General features: G+C 57.4%; 3 protein-coding genes across 5 annotated transcripts in view; 1 reads left to right on the forward strand and 2 right to left on the reverse strand.

Moving 5' to 3' along the window:
* The window catches only part of UBE4A (ubiquitination factor E4A), a 130,506-nt gene that overhangs the window by 41,496 nt on the left and 70,218 nt on the right, over positions 1 to 18,792 (reverse strand). The gene's annotated exons all lie outside the window — the stretch shown is intronic.
* On the forward strand, positions 3,766 to 9,078 carry LOC130609371 (5-hydroxytryptamine receptor 3A-like). The gene is made up of 10 exons (XM_057428269.1): positions 3,766 to 3,832; positions 5,447 to 5,449; positions 5,579 to 5,742; positions 5,914 to 5,958; positions 6,292 to 6,401; positions 6,964 to 7,133; positions 7,319 to 7,479; positions 7,738 to 7,948; positions 8,102 to 8,335; positions 8,503 to 9,078. Exons 1-10 carry the CDS (start codon positions 3,766 to 3,768, stop codon positions 8,799 to 8,801), a joined length of 1,464 nt encoding a protein of 487 aa, XP_057284252.1. The 3' UTR covers positions 8,802 to 9,078.
* ZBTB16 (zinc finger and BTB domain containing 16) overlaps positions 14,193 to 18,792 on the reverse strand; it is a 68,463-nt gene continuing 63,863 nt past the window's right edge. For all 3 annotated transcript variants that reach the window (XM_057428265.1, XM_057428267.1, XM_057428266.1), the window contains exons 5-7: positions 16,769 to 16,939; positions 14,754 to 14,921; positions 14,193 to 14,479 (exon numbers count right to left, since the gene is read on the reverse strand). In XM_057428265.1, the coding sequence (XP_057284248.1) occupies positions 14,250 to 14,479; positions 14,754 to 14,921; positions 16,769 to 16,939 (569 nt within the window). In that variant the 3' untranslated portion in view covers positions 14,193 to 14,249. The remainder of the gene's footprint in view (positions 14,480 to 14,753; positions 14,922 to 16,768; positions 16,940 to 18,792) is intronic.

The raw sequence follows: 18,792 nt of genomic DNA on the forward strand, positions 1-18,792 counted from the left end.
CTTCCTTTGTGGGAGCCTAGACCAGGACCAGGACTTGCTGAGGCACCCTGGCAGGGCTGGCACCCGGGCCGCAGGGCAGAGCCTGACTGCTGCCCCCGGCTGCTCTGGCTGCGGGTTGCACCTGATTCGGAGAAAACTCCAGGAACAAACTTGCCAACAAAGTTTTCAAGCTGACAAGCAGGTATTCCTCATTGCGGCGCCGGGAGACACGGGGAGAACTCTTCCTAGCATGTGTCTCCCCATTGCCACACAAGCCATCCTTTTATAGCCACTGGGCATACATACGTGTTCATGAGGCGACATATGGATGACATAATTTTCCAGAAAGTTCCCTGCATGCGTACAGAATTGTGGTGGTGGTCTCTGAGGGTCGTTTACTTCCTCCAACGATCTTCATCACTTCTGGCAGCCTTTGAAGCACGCGCAGTAGATGCTCATACCAGTTTAATTGGTTTGTTAGCACCAGAGACATAATAATCCTCCTATCCTCCTACTTATCAGTTAGTTGAACTGTAGCCCATTCTGAACACCTGCGGTTCCCAGATACTCCTTATCCTATGTCCTGTTCTTCTAGACTGTTTCTCTTGAACTATGTCACAACTATAATGACTCTCTTGTGAGAATTCTCAGTATGTTCTCTAGCTATACTCTATTTATATTTTTCTCTATGTATCATGCACCTCAGTGATTTCCCATTGCTACTGTTACAAAGCCATCAAACCTAACACTACTTAAAACTAATTCTAAAGGCTTCTATATTCCATTTTGTGATTTTGTGCCCCCTTGTCTCAGACTCCAATGGAAAAGAGAGGAAGGAGGCTTTTTGCGAGACCTTTTCAATTGTTTTGCATCCAAAGCTAACAGTCTTGCCACCCCAAATTAACCTTTCTGATTCACTTGAAACCTTTCTCATTTTCCATGGAAAATGAAGGGAAAAATACCCAGCTGTAATGGCCAACGTGGTTTTACCCACATCCAGCCTGGAAGCAGTGTGGTTTCTGATGGGAAACATCTCTTAAAAACTACAATAGAGCAGAAGAGCTGGGGTGAGAGGTGAGAGGGGCAGACACAAGGGTTTTGCACTGCAGTAGCCGGTGTGTGCACAATCCCTGCTGCAATCCTACCTTTGGGAAGGTGTCACACAGCCAGTGCAGCTGCAGCAGTGCTGGAGCCCAGCTTCCCTCTCCCAGCCTCTGGCATGCGTCTCCTGTAAAAGTAAGAGGAAAAGGAACAGTCACACAAGACTGAACACTGGCTGGATCTGCTCTCAGCAAGGCAATTCCTGCCTAACCTCCGGTGACATCGTGCCTGCGATGCATGGCTGCTGCCCTGCTCAGGATGAGCTGGATCTCCTTCATTAACAGCAATTGGCTCCAAATTCCTTCATGTGCTTATTATTACCTGGCTTTAATGGACAATGAAACAGTGGCAGAATATTGCTAACACCTGAAGGGTGTCTAATGGGGAAGAGGACTGGAAAGAAAGTGCTCCTCTCCCTTCACTCAGGGATTTAAAGGCATCAGGCTCCTTTGCTGGTGAGGTGGGGACAGGCTTAGTACCTGCCAAGGGTGATTTTTGGCTGGTCCATGGGTGATGGATCGTCCTCCTCCTCACCACAAACCTCACTGACCAGCAGTGCTTGGCCCCCGTGCTCATGGTCCAGCACCGCGGATCTGAAATAAAGCTCTGTTGCCTTTGATCGTAGTGTGAGTCACCACCAGCCCCCCTCGGCAAGCACTGAATTGGGGTGAGAAGCCTTTTACCTGCAAAGGCACTACACCGAGTACCTGCTCCTGACATTTTGGTCTTGCAGCTGCACAAGATGGGTACCTAAGGAAGACCCTGGGTGCCCCCTGGCCCCAGGGACCCCTGCAGCACCCTGGGGATGCCGTGAGCCTGAGCATCCCTGAGGACCAGGACCACAGGAGTGTCCTGCATCTCCTAGCGCTGGTGCAGGGGGCTGCTCTGAGCCCGCCCATGGTGGCACCGCCAGCCCTGCCTGCACACAGTGTTTATTTCATGTCTCACAGTGTTAAATCATAGCAGACATGCAATTTGGGGAGTGTGAGGCTCCCTAATGGGAGGCCTCGGGTGCGTGATGGGGCTGGGGCCAGCGGCAGCCGCGCTGCCAGGGCTCCTCCGTGATGCTTTATTGCTTTTGACGCTCCAAATGCGCTCCGAAAGGTGAGTCCTGGCAGCATGGAGGAGCCTGCTCCCCTCTCCTGAGATCTCCCTCCTGGTCCCACTGCAGCACCCATCCTGCACAGAGCTCAGCCACACGCCTGCCCTGGTCCCTGCAGCCTCCAGCTTGGTTTCATTCCCAGGAAGGGCAGATTTGGGTGATGGGGAGTTTCTTGTCTTATTGTGGATGGGGGATTCTGAGCATCACTTATCCCTTCTCATGGCAGGGACCCTGTGCCTGGATCCTGTGCTGTCCCCAGCCTTTACCATCACTGGAGCAGGATGCAGGGCTGAGCCTCGGGAAGCCCCAGACGCCCGGCGCTTCGATTCCCAGAAAAGCAGTTACCACGCAGCAGATTACAGGGCTAATAAAATCCCATTACGCCATTTCAGAAAGTAAATCTGATCCGGGCGCTGCCGATTGGAATCAGCCATCCCACAGAAAGTCCCGAAAGAGCCTCTGCATAGGGTGAAGCTACAGTAGATCACACTAATGAGATATCTGATAATAGGAGGACTGAGAGGAACTACATTAAAATCTCTTTAAGATGAGGACTTAATACCCAGGGGAGAAAATCCAGAGTTAATGATGCTGCAGCAGAGGCTCCGCTTGCGCGGTCCTCGCCCCCTCGGCCGCATCCTGCCTGTTGTGGGTGCAGGAGGCCGGGGCACAGGGGGCAGAGCGGGGAAGGGTCCCCAGCGCCGTGGCGGCGCTGCCCGTGATTTTCATTACCCAGATTCAATAAGGGGAAAGAGCTCGGCGCTGCCTGCGCTCCCCGGGAGGTGACTTGCCAGCACTAACGGAGCCGAGAAATCAAATTAGCCCCGGCTCTGCTCTCGCTCTCTCCCTGACACCGCTGCTGGCAGCCGAGGGGGAGTTCATCAGCGCCCCGCACTAATTCTTATCTCGTTTAAGTGACTCCACACTGGCATCTGATGCGATTTGCTCCACGCCACTGCCGCAGGCTCCACGCTCTGCCCACTGCTTCCCCAGCGCTTCCAGAGCTGGCAGCTTCGTGGGGGCACAGGCAGCTGTAACACACACAAAGGCAGACACAACTACACAAACATATGGGACAAAGGGGGATCAGGAAGAAGCTCCTCTGGCAGGCAGAGGGATGCCACAGGGTGCAGTGGGAAGCCTGGTACCCTTGGAGCCCCCCATTCCCTTGGCTGATGGAAACCCTCCCCCAGTGACATGTTCCTGTAACCTCCCAGGACGGACGACCCCATCTCTGACATGCCAACTGTTGAGTGCCTCCTTGCACCGACAGCATCCTCTCCCCTGACTCCTGCTGCATGCAGACAGGATGCCTGCACTCCAAAACCCGCTTTCCTGCAGCCAGGCACCTGGGCAGGGGCTAGGGGAGCCCCAGGGGAGCCGGCGGGGTGGGCTCCTCTCACATCCTCCCAGCCTGAAACTTGATGCATCGGGAGAGGCTGATTGCAAGATTAATTGGGCGTTCTCAAAACCCCACGGTGGGAGGCAAGCGAGCACGGAGAGCGTGCTGCCTGCATCCTGCTCGGGCCACTGCTGCAGCGGAGGCTGGCGGCAGCGGCTGCAGCCAGCGCAGCACCAGAGCCATGACACCCACCGCTCTCGGCTTGCTTCTGGCCCTGCTGCCTCTCACCTCGACGCTGCAGAGCCAAGGTAAGGCAAAGGGGATGGACAGCTGGGGAGAACGGGGTGCTCCTGGCACCAAGAGGCATGGTGCAACCCCTTTCCAAACCTGAGCAGTGCCGTACAGCATGCCAAGGATGCTTTTAGATACCTCAATGCTGCCGAAAAGCAACGTACCTGGGAGAGCCCAAGAGTGGGAGAGCTCTGGTGCAAAAGCCTGGAGCTGCTGCATGCTGGGGTAGCACAGGGTGATATCGGAGTGGGGCTTTGAGGTGCTCTGGGAGCATGCAAAGTCCCAGCTCTGAGGACAGAGTGAGAAACAGGGTGATGTCCTGCCTGCCTCCCTCTGCCTGAGCCCTCCACCCCATCCAGGGATTTCTCTAACATGATGTTTGATCCCTCCTAACACAGAGCTGGGTTTTGGGGATGACAGCCCGCAGAAGCGATGCTGTGCCTAGTTGGTAATCTCAGCTCTGCATGGTGCAAAACCAACTGCCTAAACACTCCCAAGTTATCGCTAGTATTTTCTTGTTTAACCTTCCTGGGAAAGAGTAGGAAAATCATTGAGGTGGTCTGGACCAAAGGAGCTGGAAGTCTCCAGTGATTTGTAACTTGGGTCAGACAGCCCCTCTTATCTGGGCACCGCTCCCCTCTCCTGAACCTTCTCCCACAGAGCTGCAGAGGAGGAGCAGGGATGCTCTTGCCCTAGTGATGCTGGAGGGATGCAGACCTGCGGGGTGTCTGTGGAAGATGCACGGAGCAGCCCATTCCTCCCTCTGCAAAGCCATCTCCCTGCTGCCAGAGCACCCAGACCTGGAGCTTGCGGATATAAGGAGGAGCGCAGGCACGGGCCAGCTCCACCAGCTGCAGCAGGAAAGGCCACAGCCGCAGTGACGGCAGCGCCTGTTTTCCTCCCCTCACCCTAACTGCTGCCTTTCATCCCCCTCTGCTCCATCCATCCACACACTCCTGCCTGGGCGAGGGTCGTGAGCCTGGCTGGCTCCCTGGCATTACCGATCATGTGCAGGCTAGAGGGGCTGAAGCTGCTGTGGGCTTAGGGATATTTAGCTTGAAATACAGATTGCAGTTCCTTCCAACAGCTTTTCCCAAGTTCCCGCAGATCTATTCCAATTAGTCCCTTTCATTAAGTGGGAATTGGACACCGGGGCTGGCCGTGCTGCAGAGCAAAGCCACAAGCATAGCTTCGCTGCCCTGGCTCGGCCATGGCGTCACCGGCTGCCCTGCAGTGAGGACGCGGGCACCACGAGCAATTTGCTCCACAATTAACACTGCCAGCACGGGCTGAGGGATTGTTTCCACAGGAATCAAACGCCAAGGCACTAATAAATGAATTTAGCATCCTGGTTCATCTCTAACCACCACCCGCCGAGCAAAGAAGGATGCCCTGGAAGGAGTGAGTGGTAGGAAACATACCCGGGGGCAGCAAGTCCCGCGTGGTCCCCACTGCCACTGTCCTGGTGTCTGTCCAGGGTGGTGGAAGATGGCAGCTCTGCTCTCCAAGGCTGGGGGAAGGTCATAGCGCTGATTGCCTGCACAGCAGAAGAGACTCGTAGAAGGTGCTGGGTCTGGCAGGCACGTTTCCCATCAGGAGATTCCTATTGAACTTTGATGGGAAAAGCCCAGCTGGTCAGGGAGGGATTGGGATGGCAGCCAGCAGCATCCCATGGTCACAGCACAGGCCAGGATGACTGCAGACACTGCCCCAGTGTGAGCAGCCTTCATCCCTTCATCCCTCCTTCCTCCCTCTGCTGGCAGGTACGCGGCGGCAGGGCTGGACGCCAGAGCCCACGGAGCCTGCCCTGCGCCGGCTGTCCCACTACCTGCTGACCCACTACCAGAAGGGCACCCGGCCCGTGCGGGACTGGCGAACAACCACCAACGTGGCCATCGACCTCATGGTCTACGCCATCCTCAGCGTGGTGAGTCCTCTGCTCCCATCCCAGCTTCTGGGCTGCCTGGAGGTGGGCAGCTTCTGTGTGTCCACAGCAAGGGAAGGTACCACAGTATGCAGCATCCTCCTGGGACACTCTGCTCATCTGCTGGAGTGACAATAACACCTGTGCCAACACCATGTCCTCTGCTTCCTGCAGGATGAGAAGAACCAGGTGCTGACCACCTACATCTGGTACAGGCAGGTGAGCAGATGAGACTGTGAAAACTCACCCTTCCTTGCCTGGCACCCCTGCAAACACAGGTTTCCCGCGGGAGAGGTGTGCAGGCCTGCTGGAGTGCAGCAAGATGGGAGCCATCCAGGGATGACAAGATCTCTGCAGGGCATGAACCTCGAGGCACGGCTTTCATGCTCCATGCTTCACACTGCTGGGTGGTAATAGCTGGACGATGAGGTTTTTCTCCCTCCCAGATGGCATTGAAGATTGGTTCCTATGGCCGGGCACCAGCTGGGAGGGTTTGGGTGCCAGTGGGGTGGCAGAGCCCTCACCCTCCAAGCCCCTTCTCCCTTGTCACAGCACTGGACGGACGAGTTCCTCAGGTGGGACCCGGCACGCTTCGACAACCTGACGCAGATCTCCCTCCCTGTGGAGGGCATCTGGGTGCCCGATATCCTCATCAACGAATTGTGAGTGTGGCCAGAGGGGACACGGTGTGGGGCTGGGCCCCCTTGCCCACTGTGGGCACGTGCCGCCGGGCACTTTGTATTCACGGCACAGAGCTGGCAGCCTCCCTGCACCGGGCAAGCTGCAGATGGGGAACAGCACTTGGGCCATTTCCAATGCTGGCTCACCGCAACTGTTGGTAATTACCCGCCGTGCCGGGGGTGGGATCCAGATAGCTGCAGAAAGGCTTTGTGAAGGCAGCACAATGCGAGGGCAGCTGCAGAGCTGCCGGCCCTTCCCTCAAAGCCAGCCGGCATCCTGCCCATTCCGTGGGGATTTAAGGTGCTCCCAACCAACTCCAGAGTGTCGGGACAAGGACACAGACACTCCTTGAGCTGGGAGAGGGCAGCAGCCCAGGCAGCCCAGAGGTGATGTCATGCAGGCATGCCTTCACCAGTGTTGCCCAGAAAGCATTCCCGGGGACAAACCCCCTCCTCCTGGGCAGCTCCCCTCCCAAACGCAGCTCGGCAGCTGGAATCCCTGCCCAGTGCTCCCCAGCCCATGTTTGTCCCTTATGTCCTGCAGTGTGGACGTCGGAAAGTCCCCCCATGTCCCCTACGTCTACGTTGACCACCACGGGGAGGTGCAGAACCTCAAACCCATCCAGGTGATGACCGCCTGCAGCCTGGACATCTACAACTTCCCTTTCGACGTCCAGAACTGCTCTCTCACCTTCACCAGCTGGCTGCACCACAGTGAGTGCCGGGACGCCGGGGCTCGGGGTGGGCAGGACCTCGCTCCCCTCCGCTGGGCTGCAGAAGGCGGCTCGTCCCTCTAGATGGCCCCAGCGGACCAGGGATGCTTGCGGGGAGGGCAGGCGCCCAGCGTGGAAGAGCTTGGGGCCGGGCACCCTGGTCCTCACCTCTCCTCCGCCCCTCAGTTCGCGACATCAACCTCTCGCTGTGGCGGCAGGCGGAGCTGGTCAAGTTCGACCGGAGCGTCTTCATGAACCAGGGCGAGTGGGAGCTGCTCTACGTCCTCACCCAATTCCAGGAGTTCAGCGTCAAGAGCAGCGACAGCTATGCTGAGATGAAGTTCTACGTAAGGGTCTTTGGTTGTCACGGTTCCTGGGGATGGGGTGCTAGGGAAGGGTCTTGCCACTGTTCCTGTTGCCTGATCACCCAGCAGCCCTGTGCTGAGGTGCTCCTACCTGCAGGCAGGAGGTTCCCAGCGCTGAGCCCTTCCTACGGCTCACTTTAGTGCACCCCATGACCCTAGCCTGCCTTGGCAGAGAGCTGCACCAGCTCATGCCCTTGATTCCACCCTTTGCTGAGCCTTTCCTGTCCCTGTGTCCTGCAGGTAGTCATCCGGAGGCGCCCCCTCTTTTACACCGTCAGCCTGCTGCTCCCCAGCATCTTCCTGATGGTTATGGACATTGTGGGCTTCTACCTACCTCCCAACAGTGGAGAGAGGGTCTCTTTCAAGATCACCCTCCTGCTGGGCTACTCAGTTTTCCTCATCATCGTTTCTGACACATTGCCGGCTACTGCTGTCGGCACCCCATTAATAGGTATGGTGGCACTACAGCCCTGGGCTTGGAGCAGCAGGAGCTGCTGCCCGGTACAGAGACCCCAGGTCCCCTAGAAAAATGGGAGAGATTGCTGGGTATCACCCTCTGTGTACGAGCTTTTGCAGACCACTCACCTCACTGACATCTCTGCAGGTATCTATTTTGTGGTGTGCATGGCGCTGCTCGTCATCAGCCTGACGGAGACCATCCTTATTGTGCGCCTGGTGCACAAGCAAGACATGCAGCCCCACGTCCCTGCGTGGGTGAAGCACCTGCTGCTGGAACGAGCCACTGTCCTGCTCTGCATCCGGGACAGGAAGAATGTCAGCCAGACCAGGACACAGAGCTCAGACATCTCCAGGCAGGTGGAGAACAATGACAGCACAGGTAAGGGATGCGCAGATAGGGACCATGGGATCCTAAGGGGACCGGATCCTACTTACCCATCTACGAAGTCCCTGTTTACACGGTGATCCGGATGCCCAGATCACCCACAGGAATCACAGTTCTCCGTCTAAAGAGTTTTTTTTCCCTTGCCTCTGTTGATCCTGCAGCCAAGCTGAACCACTACGGCTGTGAGGACCCCCGGGAGTGTGAGGCGGTGGGGGCCATGAGGCCCACCCCGGCCTTTGCCAGCCAGGCAGATGGCTCCCTGCTGATGCACGGTGTCCTGCGCGAGATCACCGCCATCCGCCAGTTCCTGGAGAAACGCGAGGAGTTCCGCGACGTCGCCCGTGAGTGGCTGCAAGTGGGCTACGTGTTGGATGTCCTGCTCTTCCGGGCCTACTTGGTGGCCGTCCTGGCTTACACCATCACACTGGGTACCCTCTGGTCGGTGTGGAGGGATGCCTAAGAGGTGCCTGCCTTTCGGGGCAGGGAAGGTGGGGACCCCGCAAGCTGCCCTGCTCCAGCACCTGCTCCGCAGCTCTGGGACTCGTTGGCGTTTGCTGACACAGGCTGGTGCATCCACCGCCTTCCCCCAGCTCCGGAGCAGCAGCACTTGAGCAGGAAGGCAGAGCTGAGGAGAGCCCCCAGGCACCCATGACCTCTGCACAAGCCTTGCAAAATGCCTCCCCCTCCTCCCGCCCCAACCCGGCGCGACTGCAGCCACCGCTTCAGCACCGTGGACAGCGGCCCCGCCGCCCCTGGTCTGGGCTGCGCCTGCTCGGGGGTCCCGTCCCTCGCCCCGGAGGCTCCTTGCCCCTCGCCCCAGCTGTCCCGGGGAACCCCCCACCTCTGTGCCCGGAGCACCGGGAGCCCCATGCATGTGCTCCCTTCCTTCCGCCTGCTCGTGGGGCTCCCGGCAGGTCTTTGTTCCTGCTACGTAGTCCCTGGGCACAGCCGCCCAGCAGATGCCCATCGTGCTCTTGCCCTGCATACAGTAAGCTGGCAGAGCAGCAGTGCCAGCCAACAGCAAATTAACCGGGGTGCAAGCAGGACTGGCTCTCTGGACACGTGGTGCTGGAAGAGACCTGAAAGGCCACCGACTGCTATTGATAGTGCCCCCCTCCCCAGCTCCCACTCTCCATCCCTGCCAGGGGATGTGGCTAAGAGGAGATAAAGGAACTGCTGGCTGCATCCCAGAGCAGGGAGTTGAGCCGAAACTACAAGGAGCAGAGCTGCTCAATGCAGTTACCATTCCCAGAGATGGGAGTGTTGTGGCAAGAAACACTGATGGTGTGGTCCCCAGCCCCAAGTGCTTGCCCGAGAGACTGTAAAAGTACAGCTCGTTCCTCACGCCGGTAACATACCTGAGCATGGGCACCATCCTCAGAAGTGCTGGAGATAAGGGGAGAGCCCATCCTGGGCTCTGGGAGCATCACTGCATACAGCTGGTCTGGTGGTGGTGGAGTGGAGGTGGACTGACAGTGGCCGGCTCTCCTACATCCACCCTGAATCCCACTGGCCCCAGAGCAAGGGCCCCGTGCAGTGTCCTGGAGCTGTCACCTGCAGGAAAACTTCCCACTGAGTGACGGGGGGCTGAGGACGGGCGCAGCAGGCTCCTGCCAGCGCCGGCCTGCGCTAATGTGCTGATGGTCTGTAAGTGGCTGCCTATTGATGAGGTGTCCAGTTAAAGAGTTCACGAGACACTAAATCAGCCCATTGATCCTGCCGAGATCGATGGTGCTACAGACCTGATCACTGCAGTGGGCAATTAACACCCTCTGGAATGAGCCGCCTTCATGTAACATCAAACGCTCCAACAGACAAATCCAATGGGCCCATTGACCCAGGCAGGTGATGCCACCCAGCCCTCATGTTCTGGGAGGACGTGGGGTGACAGGACCCCCAAGCCAGCCTCACTAGCCTGCTCCTGCCCATGGGGACCCCCCGTGAGATGCCCACCTCTGCCATCGCATCCCACGGACCACGTTGGTGGGGGCTTGGTCCACATCCTTCTCTGCACTAGGAATCCATCCTGCATCCAACCTAACCCCGTTGTGCAGCTCCATGGTCCTACCCCCTGTAAGAGCAGCTTACCCATGCTGGAGGAAAGATCCAGGCTCTCCCTTTACCCTCTTGCTGCTTTGGGAAGTGCTGCATGCGGGAAAAAGTTCTAGGCATCTCTCTGAGTGGAGCCTGGATTTTCCTCTTTAAAAAAAAAAATCAATCAATAAATCTGAATCTAATCTCCTAATAAAGGTTTAATGAGGACATAATGTTGATGGAACAGAACATTGTTGCAGCATAATCGCTCCCAGCTGCTGCGCGAGTGTGCAGACAAAGGCCCGGTCCTGCGACGATTTCCCCGTTATTATACCACTGCCTCCGTGCCAGGCTGAGCGCCGGAGCCAGGCTCCAGTCCCTTCTCCTAGGGTGCTGCTGTGGCACCACCTCTGCTTGCCTGAACCTGGCCCAACGGTCTCTCCCCTTTGCCCAAAGCCTCACCTCAAGAGCATTGCTGGGGGAGCTCTTGGGAGGCAGGGACCAGCACCAGGAGCCAGGGTGAGCACATAGACCTCAAACCTGCTGGGAAGCCCTAGGGCATGGGATGAGCTTGGGCCCAACACCAGCCTGGCACACCTCATCCATCCCTGGGAAAAATGAAGTGATGCTTTGCCTGCAGTGACACCAGCTGTGCCGTAATGAATGTTTAACTGCATCGTCATGCACAGGCAGGTGGTGGTGGGCAGCACCCGTGGGGTACAGGCAGCACCCATCAGGCTTAGGCATGGGCGAGTGACACCAGCAGCACCCACCTGGCCCCACCACGGCGATCCATGCTGTGCCGTACAGTTTGCTGCAGCACAAAAGGAGAGCAGGCGCTGCTGTTAATGTAGTCAGTAAATAAATAAAGGAGGGCTTAAGCTTAGTGTACAGCAATCAGTTGAGAACTACAGGATAATTAACGCAGCAGGGGGCCAGACTACTCTGCAGTCAGGTTTAAATGAACGAGTTCACTTTCATTGAGGCAAACTTGCTCAGCTCCCTGGTGAGCTGCGCAGGCAGGCAGGCAGCAGCGTGGGCAGCGCTGCAGGATGGGAAGCTGCACATCCCAGGACATGGGTGCAGGACTGCTCCCCATTCGCAGGGAGGTCAGCATGCCCCGCCCATCGGGGTTGGTCTAGGGATGGGACCCCCCTGCACAGCCCCAGCACCCTCAAACTCACCACTGTGGTCCCCCTGCAGCTCGCCCCACGCTGATGGGATGCTTCCTTCCTCTTCCTCCTCGCGCAGGCACAGGAACAGGAGACATCAGGCCGAGACAACGGAATTAACTTTATTGGTTGTTTTTTGTTTTCTAACTGCAGATTCAAGGTATACAACTGAACATTGCTATTTTCCTTATGAGACTTATAAATAAAAATACAAAAAATGTTCACTACAAAAAAATCTACCGTTAGTAGGATGTAAAAAATATTCTCTTTGCTATAGAAGGCACGAACTTCACTTAGTGACACATGGAGAGAAAAAAACCTGCAGCAGTATATTATTCTTCTTCTTCCTTTTTTTTTTTTTTTTTTATTCCTCTGTCAGAAACACTGAAGTCTTACAAAGAAATGCATCTGAATCTACACAGGACGAAGGCAGATGCGGAGAGCTGCAACTAGGAGACACCACAACGGTTTTTATTCATTTTATATTTTTTTTGTTCTTTTTTTCTTTTTCTTTATTTTTTCAGGAAACTTTTAGCTAACGGCATCTGTGGCTAGAGGACAGAGAGGACTCGCAAGCAGAACCGCACGGGAGCGAACGGCACGGGGAGGGGGCCCAAGTCGTACAAAAAATAGGAGCCAATAGATAGATACTCTGAGAAAACCCACGGGGAACTGGGGCACCTTCTGCGCCCGGGCTCAGAGAGGTGCTGAGGTAGACGGAACGAGGACAGCGACAGACCCGGACCACGAGCGAGCGGCAACACAGAGCAACGGGACGGGCGGGCGCTCACGACACCGACAACAAGCCAGGGGAGAGGGAGCCCGGGGCTGCGGGGCCCTGCAGGGCGCTTGGTCCTCACTGCTATGATACACATATATAGACTTCTATATATATACGGGGGCGGTGGCACCGCTCCGACGCCGAGCCCAACACCATTGCAGCTGGGAGGCTGCGGCACGAGGGCACAGAGGGTGGGATGGAGGAAGGGAGCGGGGCAGCAGGATGGGAGGGGAGGTTAAAGCAAAAAAGCCACATGAGCTCGGCCACGTGCTCTGCGGCACCGTGGCACCCGCGGCACCGCAGGGAGCAACTGCGCACGCGCCAGGGATTGCAGCAACTTCCCGTGTCAAAGAACTGGGGGGTCTGTCTATAGTTTTCTATATTTTTTTCTTTTTTTTTTTTTCATTTTTTTCTTAGGCACAACAATTCAACAAGCCGTTCTCCACAGTCACATCCCGGATTGTACAACAGCGGCGTCCACCCCACGCCAAGCAGCAAAGGACCCGCACACGGAGGCACACACGCGTGCAAGGCTGGGCTGGGGTGCGAGGGAGGGTGCTGCTCCCGCAGCCGCATCCCTGTTCAGCATCAGGAGAGGCGGGACTGGCACCCCAAACCGAGAGGGGCCATTGGCACCCGTCTGGAGCGCATCTGTGTGCCGTCCCACTCGCCCTGACTCTCCCTCCCACCTTTTCACCCAAACGCAGCAAAATGACAAAAAAACCCAAACCCAAAGTCACGGCCACCAGCGCCCCACGGGACAGAGCCCGTGGAGCCCGTGACCGCCAAGGAGCAACACAACAAAAACCAACGCAAGAGGTAGCTTCAGAACCGACACCCCCAGCCCCATGGGGCTGGGCAAAAAATACCAGTTTTGGTAAGGATAATGCACAACGGGAGGCACGCGCCTTCCCAGCCACGCCTTCCCCCGTCCCCCCAAATCAATAAAAGCTCATGAGGTCACAAAAAAACGAGGTAATTTCAAGTAAAATGTGCTAAATGCAGAAACATTCCAAAAAGAAAGGTCAACGAAACCCAACAAAAAGCAAAAGCAGCGGCGAGCAAAGCCGCCGGGCGCCCCTTGCCTGCGGCTCCTGCAGCTGAGCCAGGGCAAAACCCCACACTCGGCACCCCCAGCGCCCCAGTGAGCAGGAGAAAGAGGATCCTCCTGTTGGGTGCGGTGCTGTGGACTAGCAGCACCCACGGTGCCACTGACTGCGCATCACCAAACCAGCTGCATTCCCCCACAGGCGCTTTGCCCTCACCCCCCGAGAAGGGGAAATGCATAGAGAGGTCTTTGGTCAGGGGAGGGTGGCAACGGGCTCCCTGCCCCAAACACCCTCCCACGGCCGGGATCCCCGGGATGCTCTCACCAGTGCACTCACAGCTCGCCTGATGCTGGCACTCTCCCACCTGTGATGCTGCAGCCTGGCAGCATGGGAGCCATCCCAAAATGGAGTCCAAGACCCACACGTGAGCTCGGGTCCTCTGCGGGGCATTCACAGTGGGGTCTATGTGGTGACAGTGGACACCAGAAATTGAAGCCTTCCTAAAGCACCGGCCATATGCACGCTTCTGTGGAAGTGCATCATTCCACACGGTCTTCCTGGCAGCACCAATGGCTGGCAACAGTGGTGATGGAGGGGCTGGCTGGGGAGCAAGTTCCCAGGGGGCTGCGAGGGGCGAGGGCCACCCCATAGCGAGGGGGCAGGGGCAGCAGGTGCACGAGCAGCTGGGGAGGGGGCGCGGATGGGGCCGGGAAGGGGCCGGTGCGTCCCTGTGCCCCGGCGCGAGCCGCGGGATCCTCCTGGAGAGAAGCAATGAACGAGAACCGAAAACAAAACAAGGCCGTGGACGCTGCGGGTTTGGTGTTGTTTTTTTTTGCCCAGTCCTCTGCCACTTGGCCCCGCTGCCTCCTCCCTCAGACGTAGCAGAGGTAGAGATAGGTCTTCTCTATCCGCCAGTCGGTGGGGATCTCCTCCGGCTTGTGGCCCTTCATGTGCTTCTGCATGGCGGAGAGGCTGGGGCAGTATTCCAGGCAAATGGTGCACTGGTAGGGGGAAGCGCCGTTGTGGGTCCGAAGGTGTTTGATCATGGCCGAGTAGTCCCGGGAGCGCTGGTGGCACAGCTTGCACTCGAAGGGCTTCTCGCCTGTGGGAGATGGGGCGTCAGCAGGGGCCCACGGCCTCCGGGCTGTAATTAACTGCCCGGTTTCGACAGCCAATAGCCGGGTAATGAACAGCAAAACCGATCTGACTATTGATCCTCTATTTACAACAGCTACGCGCCGCACATCCGATGAGTTGTTACCCCCGCCCACCGCCTCCCTGGTCCATGCTGCCGGCATCTCTGCCAGGGGACCGGTCCGGCACCAGGGGCCAGCCCAGCACTGCCAGCCTCACCGCAGAGCCCCCGTGGCTCGTACCTGTGTGGACCCGGTAGTGGGTCTCCAGCTGGTGCTTGAGGCTGAACTTCTTGCCGCAGCCGTTGCACTCGTAGGGCTTCTCGCCGGTGTGGATGCGCTTGTGGCCCTTCAGCGTGCTCTCGTCCCGGAAGCAGCTGCCGCAGAACTCACACTCGTAGGGGTGGTCGCCTGCAAGCACGGGGGGGGGGGTGGGGGTGGGGGTCAGAGCCCCAGCCAGCTCGCAAGCATGAAAATACCCTGGCACCCACCGCCACCACCCCGGGGGTGTCCCAGCCACCCCAGCACGGCACCCCGGCCCCTGCATCCTCATGCTGGGGTCCACAGCAGGGGCAGGTGTACAGGAGGCACTGCGACCACCCCACCGCCAATTCCCAGCCTTTCCACCTGGCACAGACCCGGCCCTGGGCGTCTCCTGTGCTCCAGACTGGGTGGCTGATAAATGAACTCTGGTTCGGCACCGAAGGCAGAATGATTTGAAGGAAAGGTGAGGGCTCCAGCTACTTATTTATTACAGCCGCGAAGGCAAGGACAATAAAGATAGATTGATCGTCCGAGACTTTGTTCATGAATATTTAAATATTACTGATTTGTCTTGTCACTGTAATTACAATTTCTCTGTGCCGCATACCCTACAAGCACAGTTTATGGTAAAGAATGGCGAACTGTATTTCACTTGTCCTGCTGCAGATGTGCAGAGCTGCCAAGCGTGTAATGTTCCCCGCATTTCATACATTTTCTTCAGCTGTGAAGGCTTAAGTCATCCACAATGACCTACGTTTTTTCATTATCCCCGTGTCAAACTGCACTCGTGCCTGGGCATAAATTGTCCTTCTCGTTATATACTCACATGCCTGCGCTTTCGCTTCCTCTTTAAAATGATATTTTACTCTCTCCCCATGTGCCGCAGCAAAGTCCTGCAGCCCTGGCTGGGCACTGCAGGAGGAGGAGGAGGATGCTAGGGGTGCCTTTTGGACCCCCTTCCAAAGGCGAGGCAGGCGGTGCCTGTTGGCTGCTGTATTTCACCTCCCTGTGCCCAGTGCCAAATGATCACCTTGGGTTTTGATCCTATACTCAAAGATGTTGCAGCCTGAGGCAGGCAGCACATCCATGTGCTCCATTTTTAGGAGACTCCATGTAAATGGGAGCCAGAGAGTGCTCCAGCCCCAGGAGGAGCACGAGCATCCTGCATCTGGGTGGGATGAAGCCACTCAGCATACTTAAACACCCCCGAAGCACTGAAGATCCTGGTGGTTTTTTCACAGCCAGGAGCTGCTGAAGCAGCAGAGGTTGCGGTGGGACACGCATGGCCTGACCCGCAGCCCAGGTCACCGGATTACCGGCTATAAATAGCTCCACCACTCGGCATTAACGTGCTTATCATCGGCACATGATTCCCATTCCCCACGCCAGGACCCCAAGCCCAAGCCCACGTGTGGGTCTGGCAGCTGCTGGCCACAGCCCAGATGCAGCGACCCTCCTGTGATGTTGCCTGCACATCCCCAGCAGCCACTTCCATGTCCCCTTTTGAGGCTGTATGTGCATGCTGTTAACAGGAGAAAAAAGAGGAGGCATCCTGACCTGGCACCCATTCTGCACCCTGCCAGCAACAACAGCGCAGATGAGGAGGGTGCACGAGCCTCCAACTGATGTTGGATGGGTGAGGAATGCTACTGAAAGCTGTGGTGTTGGCTGCAGTGCACAGCAGAGCTGCACAGCACTGGGCAGTGCCCCAGAGCACCAGCTCCACGTTGTGCAGGTCACCCTAATCCCATTAGGGCCGAGCCCTGGCTGATTATGTGCATCTACCACTCATAAGCCGATGAGCGGGTGTGATCGTGCAGCCCCTAAGAAGGTCACATGCCGCCTCATACCTGATCTACTTCTCACATGCTGCTTGTTTTCCACTTTTAACTCCAAACAGCCTCAACCGCTGTTCCCTCACACGCTGAGGACAGTTGCACCTTTCTTTCCCTTTTTTCTCCGCACGCCTGGGGCAGAGCTGCCCAGTGCCGTACCTGTGTGCGACCGGAGATGCCTCTTGAGCGCGGTGTGGCTGGGGAAGGTGCGGTTGCACTCGCTGCAGATGTAGCTGCGCACCCCGGCGTGCACCTCCATGTGCTGCTGCAGGGCGCTCTGCGTCTGGAACCGCTTGCCACACAGCAGGCAGAAAACAGCCATGTCTGTACCTGCGGGAGAGGGAGAGAGAGCCGGCTTAGGCACTGCTGGCACCACTGCCCCACCTCGGGACCCTGCATGCACTGGCAACAGGGATGCTCTGGCAGCAGCGGGGACCCCAAGAGCTGTGGGGCTCCGGCTGTGTCTTTGAGGGCTGTGGCCACACCAACCTGGCTGCTGCTGGCCCTAGAAAGGAAGCACCAGTGGAAGGGAAGGGGCTTTTATTGCCTTGGAGGAAGCTAGAGGCCCCAGCCCTGAGATGCCCCAATGCACGGCAGCTGTTGGTCAATCACCACCTCCCCATGCACCTGTGAGAGCTGCAGAGCTCAGACCTTGTAACGCCCAGGGGAAAAGGGAACCCAAGAATCACCCTAAAAACCAGTCAGAGAGCAGGGGCTGGATGCATCGCCTGCAATCCTGAGCCCCAGCACAAACACGAGCTCCATGTGACCAGCCATGGGTATAAAAGAGGCTGCAACAAAACAACAGCAAAAGCAGGGAAAACCACCTCAACCCAGATCCTTATACACCACCTATAAAAATATCAGACCCTTGTGTTATTAAACTATTTGTTTTCGTTTATGCATAGCTGATTGTTCAGAACCCGTGTGTCAGTGCAAACTGTATTACGCAGGGAGATTAAGCAAATAAACGCGAGCTTTTTGGAGACATTAAAATGTGAGGACTATGGAAATAAAATTATCTAGAAAATTGTATTAGCAATTCATTAGCAGCAGCAAGATGTTCACGGTAACCAACGGATCTGCAATGCCTTTAGGAACAGCAGGGCGGGGGAGCTGCTTACCACACTGCTAATACTAGCCCTGGGGACCCCACTGGTGCCACCGCACCTGAAGCAGTGGGCACCTGCCGCAGCGGTGCCAGTGCCGCAGTCCTCCCTGGCATGCAGGCAGGTGCTGGCTAAGGATGCGCTGGCAGCATCCTCCTGGCCAGCTCCACTCCTCTGGCATGAGACCAGCCAGCAAGGAGACATGTCCATGTGTGCTGGCATCGTGCTGTCACCCGCCATGGGGCGGTGGCACACTGTGGCTCCAGAGATGCAGGAGCTGCGGAGGGATGCTCAGCCCCAGCCCTGTTGAGGCTGCCCAGAAACGCCTCAAAATCTGCAAAACCGCCAGTGAAACAAGAATAAAAGCAGCAAGAGGCAGCCCCGCACGGGAGCTGCCTTTCTGCCTCCGCAGGGATTTATTCCAGGGGGGAGCGGGCTCCGTGCCCCCCACGCAGCTGCGGACAAAACGCTCCTGAGACAAAAAACATATCAAAACAATAAAGAAGGAGGCGGCAGCGGTTAGCGGGCCGTGCGGAGCAAATCCCAAGAGGTATGCGGCCCCGCAGCCCTCGGCGGCCCCGGCGGTGACAGCAGGACGGGTCAAAGGTCCCCGGGGCTGAGCCCTAGCGCTGTGGCCAGCTGCGGAGCGGAGGCCCCGGCCGGCGGGACGCCGGCCCCGATAAATCTGCTGGCAGCAGCCCCCGCTGGGGCCGGGGACAATGGGCTCCCGTGGGGGCGGAGGGCAGGACAATGCCGCCGGCCGGCGCGCGGGGCCGTAACAAATCCTCCCTGGCACCGTAGGGCCCTCATTTGTGAAACTAATTGGCCCCCGCTTGAAAGAAGAACGTTCCGACTCCGGCAGCCACGGCAATGGGGATGAGCTGCCTCGTGCATGCATGGGAGATGCACCCACCGGTCCATGGGGACGGTGCTGGTGTCCCCGGGGCTGGGTGTCCCCCAGCGGTGCTGCTCACCACAACCTGCAAAAGGCACTTCGGAATTGTATGTGTTTGGTTTTTAGGTGATGAATTAGTAAATAAAGCAACACCCTGAATGGGGAGGTCCACTTCCACC

This window comes from Pezoporus wallicus, unplaced genomic scaffold (genome assembly GCF_028554395.1).
Source record: "Pezoporus wallicus isolate ANWC-B61680 ecotype Strahan unplaced genomic scaffold, APGP_CSIRO_Pwel_v1 contig_7819, whole genome shotgun sequence".
Classification (NCBI taxonomy): Eukaryota; Metazoa; Chordata; class Aves; order Psittaciformes; family Psittacidae; genus Pezoporus; species Pezoporus wallicus.

Coding starts and splice junctions, on each gene's coding strand:
- LOC130609371 (XM_057428269.1), top strand. CDS start 3,766: ATGACACCCACCGCTCTCGGCTTGCTTCTGGCCCTGCTGCCTCTCACC. Junction 5,743..5,913: donor TCTACGCCATCCTCAGCGTG/GTGAGTCCTCTG, acceptor TGCTTCCTGCAG/GATGAGAAGAACCAGGTGCT. Junction 7,949..8,101: donor TGTCGGCACCCCATTAATAG/GTATGGTGGCAC, acceptor ACATCTCTGCAG/GTATCTATTTTGTGGTGTGC.